General features: G+C 46.7%; 1 protein-coding gene across 11 annotated transcripts; it reads right to left on the bottom strand.

Moving 5' to 3' along the window:
* Positions 1-834: 834 nt before the first annotated feature.
* Positions 835-14,172, bottom strand: LOC148819230 (ATPase MORC2A-like). Of its 11 annotated transcripts, none has more exons than XM_088935355.1 (7): positions 8,740-12,683; positions 7,446-7,643; positions 6,330-6,390; positions 5,329-5,466; positions 4,263-4,439; positions 3,073-3,166; positions 835-2,750 (listed from the first exon to the last, which is right to left on the bottom strand). In XM_088935355.1, the coding sequence occupies exons 5-7, from the start codon at positions 4,406-4,408 to the stop codon at positions 2,415-2,417; spliced, it is 576 nt and encodes a 191-aa protein (XP_088791481.1). In that variant the 5' UTR covers positions 4,409-4,439; positions 5,329-5,466; positions 6,330-6,390; positions 7,446-7,643; positions 8,740-12,683; the 3' UTR covers positions 835-2,414. The 11 variants fall into 11 exon arrangements, with proteins under 11 accessions (XP_088791481.1, XP_088791482.1, XP_088791483.1 ...); XM_088935356.1 differs by having other exon boundaries at positions 4,263-5,466; positions 8,740-9,028; positions 11,701-12,683; XM_088935357.1 differs by having other exon boundaries at positions 4,263-5,466; positions 8,740-8,852; positions 11,701-12,683.
* Between the last annotated feature and the right edge of the window lie 2,608 nt (positions 14,173-16,780).

Below are 16,780 nucleotides of genomic sequence, written 5' to 3'. Positions count from 1 at the left end.
AACCAAAACCTGTTGTTTCAGAGAAGGCAGAGGATCAGAAAAAATTGTATACTGAACTGTACGCACATTAGCCTGTTTCTGGGTAATCTGAAATTGAAATGATCCTCCTTCAATGTGTTGAACACAACCATGAGTTGGAATTTGGTGTATTAATCAGATTGGACTGAAATAAAAACATTATACTGATAATCCAGTAAACACTTTGGCTTGAGGGCATCCCTGTGGAGGTAGCCCACACTTTTGGTTGATAAACTGTATTTCTTTTGAAGGTGTTGAACTGTCCTCTCAACATGAACATGGACAGTTAACAGATCCCAGCAGGCAGACTGTTCAGGCTGCAAATCACAGAACCCAAGAAACGTATATGGGTCAATCAGGCTGGATTACAACGGTTAACAGGCTGTAATCAAAACTGAGAACAGGCAACAACAAAGATGGACTGTTAACACTAGTTATACAGTTTACACTTTACAGATAGTATTATTTCCTGACCTATTCATATACATGCTCTAATCTTGTTAAGGGAACAATTGTGGCACTATTTCTTGTGCCTTTAACAGACCCCAAAAGAGCAAAATCTGATCCTGCTGGGCTCAAACGTAGCTAGAAAAACTATAATTTAAAGCTGGGAAACTAACAATGATCCTTTCATCTGCAAGTGGATTTATAGCACAAAACTGTGTAGAAGTTTCCTGTATTAAACCCAGACTTCAATCCACCTGTTCACAGACATTTCCCCATCTAGATCGAAGGCTGCTTTCCGCAGTGAGGAGTAAAAGCTTCTGACAAACGGAAAACAGCAGTCAAAAAACCAGCGGGAAATTGCACCCTGCATTTAGTTAAAAGTTTGGATTTAATTTGGAGAACAGGTGACTGCATCAAGAATAAAAATCAGAGTACAGATGGTATTTCACAAGACGACAGCCTCAAAGAAACCCTGTTATCTTATGCACATCATCACAGTAGACTATGATGGCTAACATCCTTGAAATCAGCTACAGTTGGAAAAAATCCAGAATGATTAGTTCGCAGTTATTACCTGCTCTGTTTTTGTATGGCTATTTAAAAACCCTGTGGTATATACAAAGCAGTCTTACCTTACTTTGAAAATCTGTTTTTTTAACAGCAGATGCAACAATGGGAGTGCGATAGTGACTTTCTGACAATGGTCATTACTGGTTTAGCTTTAGTCTGAGCAAGACCTGACGTGAAGTTGTCACAGACAACAACAAACAGTCCAAAGAAAGCTTACGTTATTTTAGGTAAAATGTAGAAATTTTGAACTGTGATAACTAAAAATTAGGAATTTAAAAACCGTGGGGAAGGTGATGCGCTTTTCATAAACAGTCGTCCAACAGAAATATGTTAACAGACTGGAGCTCAGCTGTAAAAGTCACATTTTCCCTGGGTCCAGGAGAACACCACAGCCATCCAGGCAAGGTATCTTAGTTTCTTTGGAAGCAGAAGACGGTTCTCCCAGCTCAGCTCAATCTCCGTAGGCTACTTTGGTCCACAACCAAACAGCATCCTCCAGCCTCCTCTGCCCTTTCAATTGGCTGTCCTTAAAAGTTGAATGCAGTGTAGTTTTTGTTACCTTGGTACAATTAATGCCATTTAGCGTTATTCCTCCATCCCCGCTTAGCCACAGATTAGCGAAAGCAGATTCGCTTTCAGGCTCGGGGTGGGTTGGTGAGCACTGCCCACACAGGGAGGGTGGTGCCAGCCCTGTTCCCTGCAGGAGAGAGCTTCTGCAAAAAAAAAAGCAGTCTTTCTGCTCCTTTGCTTCCAAAGTGCTGCTGCAACCAGCCACTGACCCACCACTGCGATGCCCCCTTCTCCTGGACCCTCCAGTGCCACTGCCCACAAACGCCTTGGTCTCTAGGAATGCAGAACAATGTAAGAGAAGAACAGACGACTCCAGGAAGTGGAACAGGGTGAACGGGCCCAAGCCAGCTATGCTGTCTGTGATCAGTCCCTTTGGCTGACGTAAGAAGTAGGCGTCTCTTAATCTCCCTTAGTAAGCAGATCTTCAATGTAGGCGTCCAGCTCATCATCCGTGTTGATATCGATGTCCCGCAAGGTAGAGGATTAAATTAAGCCAAAGCTGTGGTGCCTGCTATTCGGCACAATGCAGCCAAAAATTATAGCGGAACTGCTGAAAATCTACATTTGAATTCGTAATGTGAAGTGAAAAGAGTCACTTCCAAACAAAAGTATCGGATCTGACAGTCAAGAGTACAGTCTGGTGCGTCTCGTAAAGGGAGAAAATACCCTTTAGGGATTTCAGAAACGTGTGCTTGCTAACAACATTCGATGAACAAAGAAAATAAAACTATTATTTACTTTAAAAGCAGTAGCATTTGCCCCAGCAAGGTAATTCAGCTGGACAGCCTGAAAGATATATCCAAGGTGCTTCACGCCAACTGAATAGGTCTAAACCTTGGATACAGTGGGTGCCACTTTCCCAGCAGTGGCCTGATAATTCTTACGAGCTGTCCCGTGTCCAGGCAGCGAGTGAACAGCGCGTGGGAGCCCAGCCCTGGCTGCAGCGCTGCTCTCACCTCCTGCACTTTCTGCAGCAGAGCCACGATGTTGGTGCGCAGTTTCTGCAGCTTCTCCTCCGTCTCGCGGAGCCTGGCTTCGGCGCTGTTGCTCTTCTCCACCACGGCCCGGGCCCGCGCGTCTGCGTGGCTCTGGTAGGAATTGCACAGCGTCTGCAGCCCCAGCTCGTACTGCTGGAAATACTCCTTCTGTGGAGGCAGGGCACGGCGCAGGCGTCAGCCCAGCTGCCCCACCCGAGACCGTCGCGTATTAAGATATAATATCTAACTTATGCTTACAATTTCCTCACAAACACAAATATTTATGTGTTAAATTCAACTTTCTAGAGTTTTCATATTTAGAATATGTAAGAAGGTGTAATAACCGCTAGTCAATTATATAACCAACAATGCTGTCTTCCAGTGTTCCCTGGTGAACCCTGGACGTCCCCCCATGCCCTGTTGATGAATGGTTATCTAACGGCAGCCTCGTGTCAGCAGGCTCTCTGCTCAATCCCAGAGTGCTCCCTACCATTGGGAAAGCCACCAGCTCCTCTGCAGTCATGGTGTTGACATCATCCTTAGGGATCTGGAAATCCGGAGGGAAAAAGTACCGTAGCAACATCCTGGAAGGATTAAGGCAAAGGGAAATATGTTACAGAATTGTGTCTGCAACCATAAGAATCTTTAAAGTACAGGAAAGATATTAATATGCTATGGAGAAGACTGAAGGAAAAGTACATAAACACTTGGTTCTCCGAACTTGGAATAATCAGAGCACTTTTCACTTGTCCATTGAAAAAATGTGGATTACCTGAGAACACGAGTCCCCAGTGGTCTCATTTGTAGGTGTATGAAATACCAAGGCTTCACAGAACAGTCTGCAGGGTAACTGTGTTTGAAGAGGCGAACTAACTTTGCAATCGCCCTGTACATCTCTATATATACGGGAGCCAGACACTCCTGCACAGCTGAACCGGTACAGAGAGATGCTCCGAGTGCAGACGATTCAGGCGTCGTGGTGAGGCGGAGAAGAATCTCTCCGCGGATCAGCGCCTCCAGCGATGGGAAGCTGCAAGCCGGCGGTGATGTTAGTCAGGGAGGCAATGTGCACTAGCCCTCTCCCTTAAGGCCCTGTGCCTCGTGCCACAAGGTGGCCCGCTCGAGGGACGAGCGCGTCAGAGGAACAAGCGTGTCCTTCCTCATGGGTCCTGCACAGTGCAGAAATTACTACTGGCACTTCCAAATCGGATGGGGATAAAAGGAATAAAAAACCGCTGAAGGGGCAGCATGGTTATCATTCTTTCAAGTAGGGTGCTACAACAGCATGCTTAGGCTGCAATGGAACAAGTAAAGAATGGAATAAACCTTTACTTGTTCCGTGGTTATCATTAGCATTGCTGCCCCGGTTTAATTCCTACAGTGCTGTCTGCGTGGAGTTTGTATGTTCTCCCAGTGTTTGCATGGTTTTCCTCCCGCAGTCCAGAGACATACTGGTAGGTCAACTGGCCCTGGTGTGAGTGTGTGTCTGTGTGTGTCCTGCGATGGACTGGGTCCAGACTGTACCCTACCTTTTGCCTGCTGCCTGCCAAAATAGGCCCCAGCTGCCCTGTGACCCTGATCATAAAGTGGTTAGAAAAGGGGAGGATGCCACAGAGGTCCGGAAGCCCCGGGATCGGTCGGATACCCTCTCCGCAGCCCGTTACTCAGCCCCTGGCCTACCTCATCCTCACAACCAGGCTCTCGATGACTTCCCGGCTGGCCGTGGGCTGGGTGGTGTCGGGCTCCATTCGGGTGGGGGCTCCTTCCTCCTTCTCCATGTCCTCCAAGGTGTTGGGACTCTGGGACTCGGGCGTTGGAGGACGCATCAGCCGCACATCATCACTGCCCTTCAGCACCCTGCCAGCAAGACCGTGAGAAGGGCAGCAGCATCACGGACAACATCCCTGGGCTCTGGAGGACTGGTAACCACTTCTTTTCTTTGGCTATTTCATACCCCGCTTTGGAAGGCAGGCAGCTCAAGTACATTCAAGACAGTTGTGCTGTTGCTGCCGCCAAGACACGTTCCGTTTTATTGAAAATTGTCTGTCCACCAATTGCACCTTGCCTTAGACAATTCCTAGTGAGCAGGCTCAGGGTTGCCGATCAACGCCTGGCGAGCAGGATCAGCTAGATCAGCGTTGCCTATCCTCAGGATCGTGGTTGCATATCTAGCCTCAACATGGCAGCATGTTTAAATCACTTTTCACGTACAGCTCATCTGTACACCACAGAAAACTAGAATATCAGGTTATTCTAAAACCTTTCCAACTGGATTAGTAATTGTTATGGACATATTACAGAAAGCACTGTGTTGCTTACATTACCCTTGTCAAAAAGACCTTGATTAATGTAACCAGCATGACTATTTTATAGAAATGGAAAGAATTCAATTATTCAAAGAAGCTCTTGCCCAAATGTGCAAAAAGGTCAAAGAAAGTGTGCCATGAGAATAAACTCCACACCATTGCCTGCTGCTTCTATTTGTGTGAAGTGACAATGCATTGCTTTGTGTGCGTGGCCTCCAAAACGTTCCGCAGCAGGGTTCAAATATTTCAGGGTTAACCTCGGAACAGGTCATTTTTTACCATTTCCCCTACTGTGAACCAGTGCTCTGCAGAAAAACCTTGAAGAAATCCCTGAAATCGGAGATGGCAATCCGACACCGTTATCCGTCTACCTGCTGGTTTACTCCAACCATATTGTAAGGAACTCGGGAAAGCCTTCCCGAAGGGAAAAGGATACTTACCACCTGCTACGAGGGGTGATGGCAGTGGGCACGTAGTCAAACTTCACTTTCCAGAGAACGCCCTGCTTGCCAGCTTGCACAGACGAGACGCGGCCGGTGAACCACTCCTTGTTCACCTTCACTTCCACTAGTAAGCCTCTATCAGCAGACAAAGGGGACACTGTAGGCGGCCTGAAAGAGCGACCCTGCAATGACTCGCGCCCTTCACCTCTGCGAGCACAATCACGCACGGTCCAAACGAGGATGCCGCAGTGGAGGCAGAATTCTTATATTACAGTACACCCTCAGCTCAGTGGGCTAATAAATGAGAAGAGGTGTCTGTTATTGCCAAATGTCTGCTTAATCATGAATGTTTTTTTTTCATTTTTTTCTCAAAATATGCTATGACAAAAAATACATATACAACACGCAACTAACACCCGTGTAAGCAACTGATGTAGAAGGGCTTTTATTTAACTAGGCTCTGTGTGCCCCTTTGCTGTATTCTAATCCCTCATTGTAGCTTGTGTAATTCTGCTTTTCCTCTCATTGTTTTTCTGTAAAGCGCTTTGACAAGCCAATTGTAAGGGAGTGATATAAAATAAAGTTTATTATTGTCATTAGGGCTCCATTGGTATTCCTGAATTTTAAATCTATGTAGTATTTATTTTTACCTTGTTTTATTATGTATGCATCTTACAGATTATTTTTTTACATGGTTAGCATTATTTTAGAATTTACTTTTTAAAACGTACGAGTATTAAAAAAAATTGTTAAAGCATCTGAAACACAAACAAGACCCACCATGAGCAATTTGCCCACCCTTTACCTGCTCCATTGCCATTCATGGCTTTTAAATCTATTTAAAAGTATGCTGTACAAGAACATGTTACACTATCTAATGTTCAGTTAAAGCAAAGGTTTACTGGTCTGAGTCACTCTGGCCAGGCTCTCCCACTGGCTGGGCTGCAGTGTCTTAACATTCCTCCTGTGGATTCCTACAGCTCTCTAGAGCTGCTCACCTTTCTTTGCTGCCTTGAGATCCACTCCTGCTTCTTCTTCCTCTTCATTGCTGTCCGTGATCTGCCAACACAAGAGACAAGCCTGGCATTAAGCACAGCAGGGTCTGGCTCTGGAAATGAAACCACTAGCTGATGTCTCAAACGCCAGAGCAAATCTTTCCCCACCGTAGCCCCAGAGCCTCCAGGTTTCCACTCCAGATGAGCTCTCCAGCTGCTTAACTGAACCCTAAGTGAAGGTAATAATTTGGTTCATCAGATCCTGTCGACTACGAGGAGAGGAGGGCTAAAAAATGCCTTTAAATGCACTCCAAATGGGTACAGGTTTCAAGTTACTTTTGTTTTTGTTCTTACCATCTTCCGACGTTCAAGAACAGAAATGCATCAAAAGCTTCAATTAGTTTAAACTTCAGGTTCAATTAAATAACCAAGAGCTCAGAGCTCGGATAGGACACCGCGTGCTAGAGAAAGCGAAAGCTGGCGTTCTCTCACCAGCACAAAGAATTCATCAAATTCTTTATCTAAATACACCACAATCTGGATACTCAGATGTATGAATACCAAGAACCTTTATCATATCTAGATAATTTATCAGGGCGCCGGATGCATGTGTAGTGCCGGATGTGTAGTATTTGGGATGTTTTGCTCCCCAAAACAATTGCCACAGCCAACTAGATCTTTTCTTTCTGGCTTTATGTTTTTTTTACTGCTGTATAGTACATCATTTTGGCAAAAGGCAGTGGTTCATCATAAGGAGTCATCATCACAAAGGAAAATTTGCGAAGCAAAGCTATAAAATGTCATCACCTCTAGACACGGAAAGTGTCAGGTGCACCAAGCTGTAACAGAAATGTTTTAGCTACCGACATCATTGCCAATCTTGGCTAAAAAACTGCGATAGCGTGTCCACGTTTCCAGTATCGCATGACGTCAGCTTGAGACCCACAGAACTGCAGAATTGCGGGCCTTGCCTGCCAGAGAGAGGGCTGCAGGACGAGCCACACGCCAGGCTCTGCTGCAGCGACTGAGACCAGACACCGCCGCCTGTCTGTGCTGGGGGAAGGAGGCTACCGCCTAGAGGGCTTTTCGGAACCGCGCCCCGTCGGGGGATCAGCGTACCTCCACCACCACACTGCTCTGGGCTCTCCGAGCGCTTGGCTCGGCCGCTGCTCTGAACACCTGGGGCGCAATTGCAGCCGCCAGCCTGTTTTTGCCAGAGCTTGGCCTTTTCTCTTCTTCCTCCTCCTCCTCCTCCTCCGTGCTCTCAGCAGGAGGGAGTGTCCTCCGTCTGGAGCCAGGCATCTGCTTCCCAGCGCTCTGCAGATTCAAGGACAGCACATCGCACGTGACTCCGGAGAAGGGGCAGTCCAGTACAACACCCGCCACCAGAACAGACAGGGGAGCTTAGGGATGTGCAGAAACCTCAGGCCCTCACCTTCCCCACGTTGATATAATATTATCATTATTCAAGGTCCAACTGCGACGCCTTTAACATTTCCATTGGTTAAGCACACCGCGCTGCAGGAAAGTCCATCGTTCAGATGAGATATTAAGCAGACATCCCGACGAGCTGGTCATTAAAGATGCAGAGGCACTGTGCTTAAAAGCAGGGATGCTACCCGTGATGTCCTAGCTAAATTTCACTCTGGCTTTCAACCATTTCCATAAATCCATCAGAATGAACAGTGAAACACACCTCAAAAGACACAGGTGAAAACTAAGCAAAAGTCCAGTTAAAACCAAACAACGACTGGGCTCCTTTGCCCAAAGTCTGTCATCTTGTGTTCTTAATTTAGTCTTTAGTCTTAAAACACCCCCTTAATGCCACAGAAGGGAGTTCTCATATCTCTACCTGATCTGCCGCATAGTGTTGAAAAAGGGCGAGAGGCATCACCCAAGAAGGTGCAGCACTTCAGTGGGTGATAAAGTGGGTTTCCTGGAAACATGTAAATCGCTATATAAATGCAATTATTGCTACTATCCATGCAGTCCTTCTCTCTGTTTGTAAATGTACCCAATTTCCCCAGCCTTTGTGATGCACAGGGTTTATTTTAGTTCAAAGGAATCCTGGGTCGTGGTTGTTTGCCTGTTGGCCACAGGGGGGCGCGTGTCTGCGGAGCAAGGGGGTGTGAGCAGAGTCGGGGAAGAGCGCAGTACACTCCCTCCACCACCACGCTGCCCTCCGCTGTCTGCGCCCTGAGCTCCGTCACTCTCCCACTCTTCTGCTTCACCGCAGGTGCCGAGCCGGTCACCTTCGTCTTCTTGGGCTGCGGCTCCTCCTCCTCCTCCTCCTCGCTGTTCTCTGCCTGGGGGGGGCCTCTCTTGCGCTGGCTCCCTGCGGGCGTTGCCTGCTTTGCTGTGCTCTGTGCGGCGGAGGGAGAAGAGGGGAGAAGGGCTCATTCAAGGCTCATACCTCTTTGCTCGGGAGCCGACAGCAGCTGGCCGTCAGCGGGAACGCTCCCCCTCTGCATGAGCAGGCTCGTACTCAGCTTGTACGCCGCAGTGTGTCAGAGCCGTCACAATCACCTACAACACATACTTCTTACACACCCAAGGAGCACAGATCAGACCACATACTCACCTAGAAATAAAGAACCCCAAAATTATATTGGTGTCCTGTGCTGATTATTCTTTGCCAGGCTTCCCTGCTGCATAGTCAACGTCCCGGTGCCTATCAACCCTTCACCCCCTTGACTGCCTCCCTAAAAAGGACAGCACTTAAGTTTGCCATCATCTGGGAAAAGACTTCTGGAGTTAAGGAGATCGCATTACAGACAGACTTGGGTTCATGAAAAGGATTAGTGTGCACCCCAGCATTGGCCCTACGACTTCTGCGTGGAACAGGAGTAGGTACATTTACTACACGGTCACAAGGAGAGAAGCTGGTAGTAGGCTCAGCCCTAGAAGGCTCGGTGTCAGCCTCAGTCCTAACCTGCACAGCACCTGTAGATTCAGGAGCAGGTTCAAACCTAAGAGGCTCAGAGAACACTTCTGATTCACTACCACAGAGATCCTCATCACTAGCAACATCTAATGACTCAGGGAACACCTCCCGAGTTAATCTTGGAAGCGAAACCTCCTCCAACACTACAAACTCTGGCGGAGACTCTGAAAGGGTACTAACAGACGTTCCTGTGGGGGACTGGTTTCTAACACACCTGGGGGCTGGGACAGGGCCCACACATGGCCTTAAATTAACCCTGTGTACCCGCTTTATAGGACCACCTTCCAATGGTTCCACTGCGTGTGTCGTACCCTGCACCTCTACCACCCTATACACAGTAGGTCCCCAAGCATCCTGTATCTTATTTCTGCCCAACGGTCTGTGTCTCAGATAAACCAGCTGACCTACACTGACTGGGGGAAAGAACACTTTGTCTTCTTGCAGTGCAACTCTTTCCGCAGCTTTTTGTTCTGCGTACTCTTTAGCTCGGGCATGTGCTTCGTTCAACCGTTCCTGGTGGACCACCAGCCAATCATGTCTTTTATCCAGCACCTCCTCCTGGCCCAGTAACGCATCAACAGGTAAGTGAGGATGCACTCCGTACAGAAGGAAGTAAGGCGAATATCCCGTACTAGCGTGAGGTGTCACATTGTAGGCATAGACTAACTCCGGCAGATGTTCTGGCCAACGGCGCTTCTTCTCAGGAGGCAACGTGCGTAAAAGGTCATGTAGGGTCCTGTTGAACCGTTCACAGTGTGGGTTTCCTTGAGGATGGAAAGGACTGGTGCGTGTTTTCTTCACTCCGTAAAGTTTACACAGCTCTGCAACTACCTGACTCTCAAAGGTTTTTCCCTGGTCACGATGCAACCTTTCAGGGCATACAAATTTCATAAACCATTCTTTCAGGAGGACTTTTGCTGTAGTGTCTGCCTTCTGATCACGAGTCGGGAAAGCCTGTGTAAACTTGGTAAACACGTCAGTAACTACCAACACGTTCTCCCGCCCATCAGAGGCTGGCTCGAGGACCGTGTAGTCGACAGCGACAACCTCTAAAGGCCTAGTAGCTATAAATGGTTTGATGGGTGCCTGGATTTTTGGCTGTGGCATTTTGGTCAGGATACACCATTGACACTTCTTGACCCACTGTTCCACATCATTATACATGCCCACCCAAAAGCATCTCTGTCTCAACAGATTCTGAGTGCGTTCAATTCCTTGATGACCCATCTGGTCATGTACACTTTCCAATATTTGATCTTTCATACAATCAGGCAGGAGGAGTTGGAAACATTCACCAACATGAGGATCTTCGATCACCCTGTACAATAGCCCATCAAGCTCTCGCACCCGGTGCCACTGTTTCAACAAAGACAAGGTAGATTTAGGCAACTTTGATCTCTCCTTATTCCCTGGTTTTCTCTACTTATTCCAGAACATCCGGAAAGCACTGAGAGAGGGATCAGCATCTTGAAACCGACGGAGCTCCTTCTTTGTATACCCTGGGAAAGTTTGGGTGTTACTCTGTGACTTGTTCAAGTTATCACAATCCACTCCCGCTTCCAAAACACGGATCTGTCTTATTTTGCAGCATTTCATACCGGCTGCCACCAAATCTGGCTCCAGGGGTGTGCCTCTGCTGACAACATTACAGATAGCCACACAATCATCATATTCGACATCATCAGGGTCAGGTTCAGGCTCCCCTGCAAATGGCTGCCTAGAGAGGGCATCAGCAGCAGTGTTGCAGCGTCCTGGGCGATAGAGATAAATCCCTAACCCCCTCTATGAACTGATCTCGGATAGCTCGCTTCTCATCCGACACTACATCAGGCGATACCTTTAACACAGCGCCGAGCATGCGAGAGAGAGAATGAGAGTAATTGCAAAGATCTTCCCCCTCCCTTTGCTTACAGCCATAAAAGGCTTGCAACAGTTGGGAAACACTGCGCTTCTCCCTGAAAGCATGTCTGAGGTAACTGAATATATCACTGACCTGTCTAGATTCACCACCCATACGTAAACGTACTTCTTCTAGGGCCGGACCCTTCAACAATGATAACACAAGGTCATACTGCTCAGCAGGAGTCTGTTCCCTGGCTCTGATTACTCGTTCAACTTCTTCGATAAACTCGTCAACGGAGCAACCATCTTTAGTTATATCACCACTAAAAGGCTGTACATTACGTTCTCTAGGTACATACACATATGAACGTTTTGGTTCAGGACCCAGTGCAGCAATAGTGGCCATGGCTTGGTCATATTTTCTAACTAGGTCTTCTACTTGAGACCTCAAGTCATGGAGGTTGTCACCATTACCATTCTCCGTAACTACACGACCATCAACTGCTGCACCATCATCCCTGTCATCACCTGACATTTTGGGAACTGTTCACAAACACAGTCTCTGTGCAAACATCAATCTTGGAATACCACAGTTCAGCAGATGAGTCTGAAGAGACAAGAAGACGTCCTCCACTGGCCGTTGGTGTCGTCTGGTTCCCAGCACACTGGCCACTGGACCTCTGGACCTGGCCTTCTCCGTCCGTTATCAGCCTCCTTGGACAGCTGTCTTCACCACTACCGTATTTTATGCACCACCGCTTTACTGTGAGAGTCAGAACCCCCAGACTATCAGAAACCCCACTCCTGGTACCAAAATTGTGTAGCCTGGCAAAGAATAATCAGCACAGGACACCAATATAATTTTGGGGTTCTTTATTTCTAGGTGAGTATGTGGTCTGATCTGTTCTTAGTTTAAAAAACAAAAATAAAATAACAAAAGAAATGACATATAACAATATTTTTATATACACACAATACGGCAGTGGTTCTTTCACGCAGAGGGGAAAACAAAGAAAACATGTTTAGTTTTACAGTTTTTTACATTCCATCTGACCATTACAGAAACGCATCTACACTGAACAACAAAAAAATAAATAAATTACATCACAGTTGAAGTTCAAACAACTCACCACGCAGCGCGGGCAGAAATAAGCCGCTCCCAGGCTGCGCGGGTCACCTCTCAGCCCTCCCTGAGAACTACATTACGACCATAATTAGTATCATACTTACAATTGCGTACACTTAACAAACGGTGCTAAACATAAATCTCTGTAAAGAACGAAGGAACAGAAAATACAAGGAGCATGTGAAACCCATTACTTACAAATCAATAAACAGATATCCCCAGCCCGAGTAGTTGTCTAAAAACTGGCTACCGCCTCAGTGTACTCCGTTAAAATCTAATATCCATCTCGCTACTCTTGTCTCAATCCTATGAAGTGCCCCTTTATACTCATTTAGGGGGTAAATAGGGCAACAACACCGTATTTACCGTTACAACTCCCTAGTAATTTCGGGGTCTTTTAACGGTAACTCACTGCTTCTGAGTCCCTACTGCCCATGCGCAGAACGCTGAACTCACCTGACAGGAGCCGCCAGCTAAGAGGTAGCGCCATCTAGTGGATTTGGCATAACAGGCCGCTATTCACCGCGGGTCACACACAAAATACCGAATATGTCAAAAACAGCTCTGGATAATCGAAACCGCAAAAGCACATCAGATTTACTGAGTGCTCCTTGGGTGTGTAAGAAGTATGTGTTGTAGGTGATTGTGACGGCTCTGACACACTGCGGCGTACAAGCTGAGTACGAGCCTGCTCATGCAGAGGGGGAGCGTTCCCGCTGACGGCCAGCTGCTGTCGGCTCCCGAGCAAAGAGGTATGAGCCTTGTATGAGCCCTTCTCCCCTCTTCTCCCTCCGCCGCACAGAGCACAGCAAAGCAGGCAACGCCCGCAGGGAGCCAGCGCAAGAGAGGCCCCCCCCCCCAGGCAGAGAACAGCGAGGAGGAGGAGGAGGAGGAGCCGCAGCCCAAGAAGACGAAGGTGACCGGCTCGGCGCCTGCGGTGAAGCAGAAGAGTGGGAGAGTGACGGAGCTCAGGGCGCAGACAGCGGAGGGCAGCGTGGTGGTGGAGGGAGTGTACTGCGCTCTTCCCCGACTCTGCTCACACCCCCTTGCTCCGCAGACACGCGCCCCCCTGTGGCCAACAGGCAAACAACCACGACCCAGGATTCCTTTGAACTAAAATAAACCCTGTGCATCACAAAGGCTGGGGAAATTGGGTACATTTACAAACAGAGAGAAGGACTGCATGGATAGTAGCAATAATTGCATTTATATAGCGGGTATTTAGGGTGTAAATAGGGCAACAACACCGTATATACCGTTACAACTCCCTAGTAATTTCGGGTTCTTTTAACGGTAACTCACCGCTGGGTCACATGTATAAAGACAACTCAGTCTTTCAATGAACTGACAAAACACAACATTGCAACCGAAAACGAATGCGGCAAACCTCACAAGAGAAATGAGCATGTGGCATGTTTCCACCTATCCCCCCCTTTTCTAACCGATCTATCCAGTACAGGGTCAGAGAGGAGCCGGAGTCTATCCCAGCAAGCAGCGGGTGCAAGACAAGGCACACCCTGGACAGGTCGCCAGTCCATCACAGGACACTCACACACACTCATGCCAAGCGACAATTCTCCCAGAATCCAATGAATCCACCAGCATGTCTTTGGACTGTGGGAGGAAAATGGAGCACCCAGAGGAAACCCACGTGCTATGAGGCATCAATACTAAAAACTGCGTCACTGGGATATCCATGACATATTTGAATATGGAACAAGTAAAGGTTTATTTGCTGACGCAGCTACTTACTTGAACATATTTGTATATGTGCAGATTTTCATACAATTAACATCCATTATGAATGCTGACAGGTAACTGTTTTACACACAAACAGAGGATTAAATCCACAGCAAGGCTTGTACTCACTGGGGTCCATTCCAGTCCCATCGTCAAGGAAACACAGCATGAACCCACCACGCAGCTCCGGCTTCTTCTCTGGAGAGGAGAGGACAGAAAGTGGGCCAGAGAGATAACACCGCCCTGCTCTACAGAGACAGACACTTACTCCTGACAGCATGAGGAGCTTACGGATGAGGCTTACCCACTTTTGACATACACGTACCGAAAATGACCTACGATTCTGGCCTTTTATGTGAACTTGCTTGTTTTAGCCAGTTCAGCTACTCAGAAGGTGAGCACCTAGCAATTTAAAATACGTTACCCACTTTCGAAAACTCGTAAGATAGATGCATTAAGACTTGCAAATTAAATATTTTCATAAAATTAGAGCTATGAACCCTCTGCCTCATTTGGAAACGGGGATGAATCTCTCCAAACGTGATTAACTGGAGCAATATATACAGAACAAAAGTCAACAGGTGACTTCAAAGTCAGTTTAAAATAAAACATAGAAGCACCCCACAATCTGGCCAGAACAATAAAACGATTGGCAAGAGCAAAATTGGATTTAAAATCCATTGAGAGTGAGAGTGAGAGTTTTAATTTGCTAAGGTATGCACAGCAAAAACATAAACCTACCAAATTGCTAAGGTTCAAGACTGTGAGCCGCTGAGCTTTATATTTCTAAATTAACCTGATGAAATGAGGCATGAAGAAGATGGTGACAGCAACAGGCGATTCCACATTACAAACAGATGGAGGCTTATGTCCTGACAACATACTTTCCATTTATTAGTCAGAACCCTTCCTACTGCTTGCTAAGATAAGTGGCCACAAACTTAAAAGAGGCATAGAAGAAACTTTTTTTCGAAATATTTTCGACAAAAAATCTGCAAATACGGTTTTCGCTCTCAGGGCTCCTGTACTTCTGCAGCTGTTCCCTTTGCTGAGAGCTCTTTCATGAACACATCACATTACTCTGCTCTTTCTGCAAGCAGCGGCGGTCCTCATAATAACTACAGCACAGCCAGCGCCTGAGGAAACATAAAAACACCAAAACACCTTCCTCTCGGTTCAGATCACAAGTCAGAGTAACCGCCATACTCAGCTGTCAGACAAACAGACCATACTGTTTGAAGACACAGTACCAGAAACAGATGGTTGAGCGCAGTATGTGAAAACTACCTGTGTAGATGTCTATTCTTTTAGCATCCGCATCCCTGCAAAGACAAAACAACATTAGATATGCTCTGTGGGAAGTGGAAGAGGCAGCAGATAGATATTCTGTGGTTACAAATGACAGTTTCTGCACTACCTCAACTGATTTATGAACGGAACTAAACTTAACTAAGCTTAACATACCAACCTTCCCTTTGAGAACCTTGCGCTAAGCTGAACATCTACACAAACAGCGAGCCAGGATGAAAGGAAGAAAGCAGGCTAGAAAGAGGATTTGTACCTTGCGTTGTTCACAAGCTCAGCTAGGGCTCCAAACAGGAACTCGTGAGTGGTCCTGAAAGAGTGAAAAGAAATGACTGACTCAAATTATGCGACAACGATACTGAGTTTTTTAAAATAATAACTTGTCTTAGATAGATAGATACTTTATTGATCCCGTGAGGGAAATTGCAGTGCAACAGCAGCTTAACACACACAACACAGCCACAGTGTAACGAAATATATAATAATAGTACAATACATACAATACAGTACAAGAGTTACTCACAGTCCGGACGCACAAGAACAAACTAGAACAGAACAGTACACAGAAAATCGTATCACACATATGAATATAAATATAGATGTAACTATAGATATAAATATAAATGTATTGCACAGGTCCCTGGCATATATTGCACAAAAAGTGGTTGTAAACGGGAAAAAGAAAAAGAAAAAGAAAGAGAACAGATGTAGCAGTAGATGTGTAGATGCGTTTAGTCCAGAAACAGGTCACTGTCGATGTTGCCTCTGCCAAGACGCAAGGTGGATGCGTTGTACAGTCTTATGGCAGACGGCAAGAATGAATGTTCCACCAAGACTTGGCGGCAAGAACGGCAAGTCTTGGTGGAACAGCAAACTGCATTAGCCGAACAGGGGGCAGCCAAGGTCCACTGTAACTGCACTGACACTGGGGGCTGTGCAGGAGACATCTTGATAGTCCAGACAACCACATGGTCATTTTCGGGACCGTTTATACCAATACAGGACCACAATGCAGTGTGGTCCTGTAGTGGTATAGATAATGTGTAGATAATGGATGGGATACACATTCACTCAGGCAGAGGACGGACCATTTAGAGTTACCTGGTAGCCTCAGACAACATTCCTACATTCCACTACGGAAGGTAACTGGAGCACCTCACTCACTGACTGTACTGACTGTATTGTATGTATTGTATTATTATTGTATCATTCGTTACACTATGCTGTGTTGACTGCATGAAGCTGCTGTTCCACTGCAATTTCCCTCACGGGATCAATAAAGTATCTATCTATCACCTGGAGCTTCCACATGGCCAAGAGAAAAAAACTGTAAATGCTACACGGAGAGCACGTCAAGACAGAATCAAACTCGAGACACTAGAGTCGAGAAGTGCAGTGTGTTCCAGTCCCAAGTCAGCCAAACAGGAAGCCATTCAGCCTGACTGGATCCACAGCAAATTTCAGGTTTTGCCAAAAACGCATAAAACGTGTGAGTGT

Source organism: Atractosteus spatula, chromosome 17 (genome assembly GCF_055471065.1).
Source record: "Atractosteus spatula isolate fAtrSpa1 chromosome 17, fAtrSpa1.hap1, whole genome shotgun sequence".
NCBI lineage: Eukaryota > Metazoa > Chordata > Actinopteri > Semionotiformes > Lepisosteidae > Atractosteus > Atractosteus spatula.
This window is presented reverse-complemented; position numbering and strand designations above follow the sequence as displayed.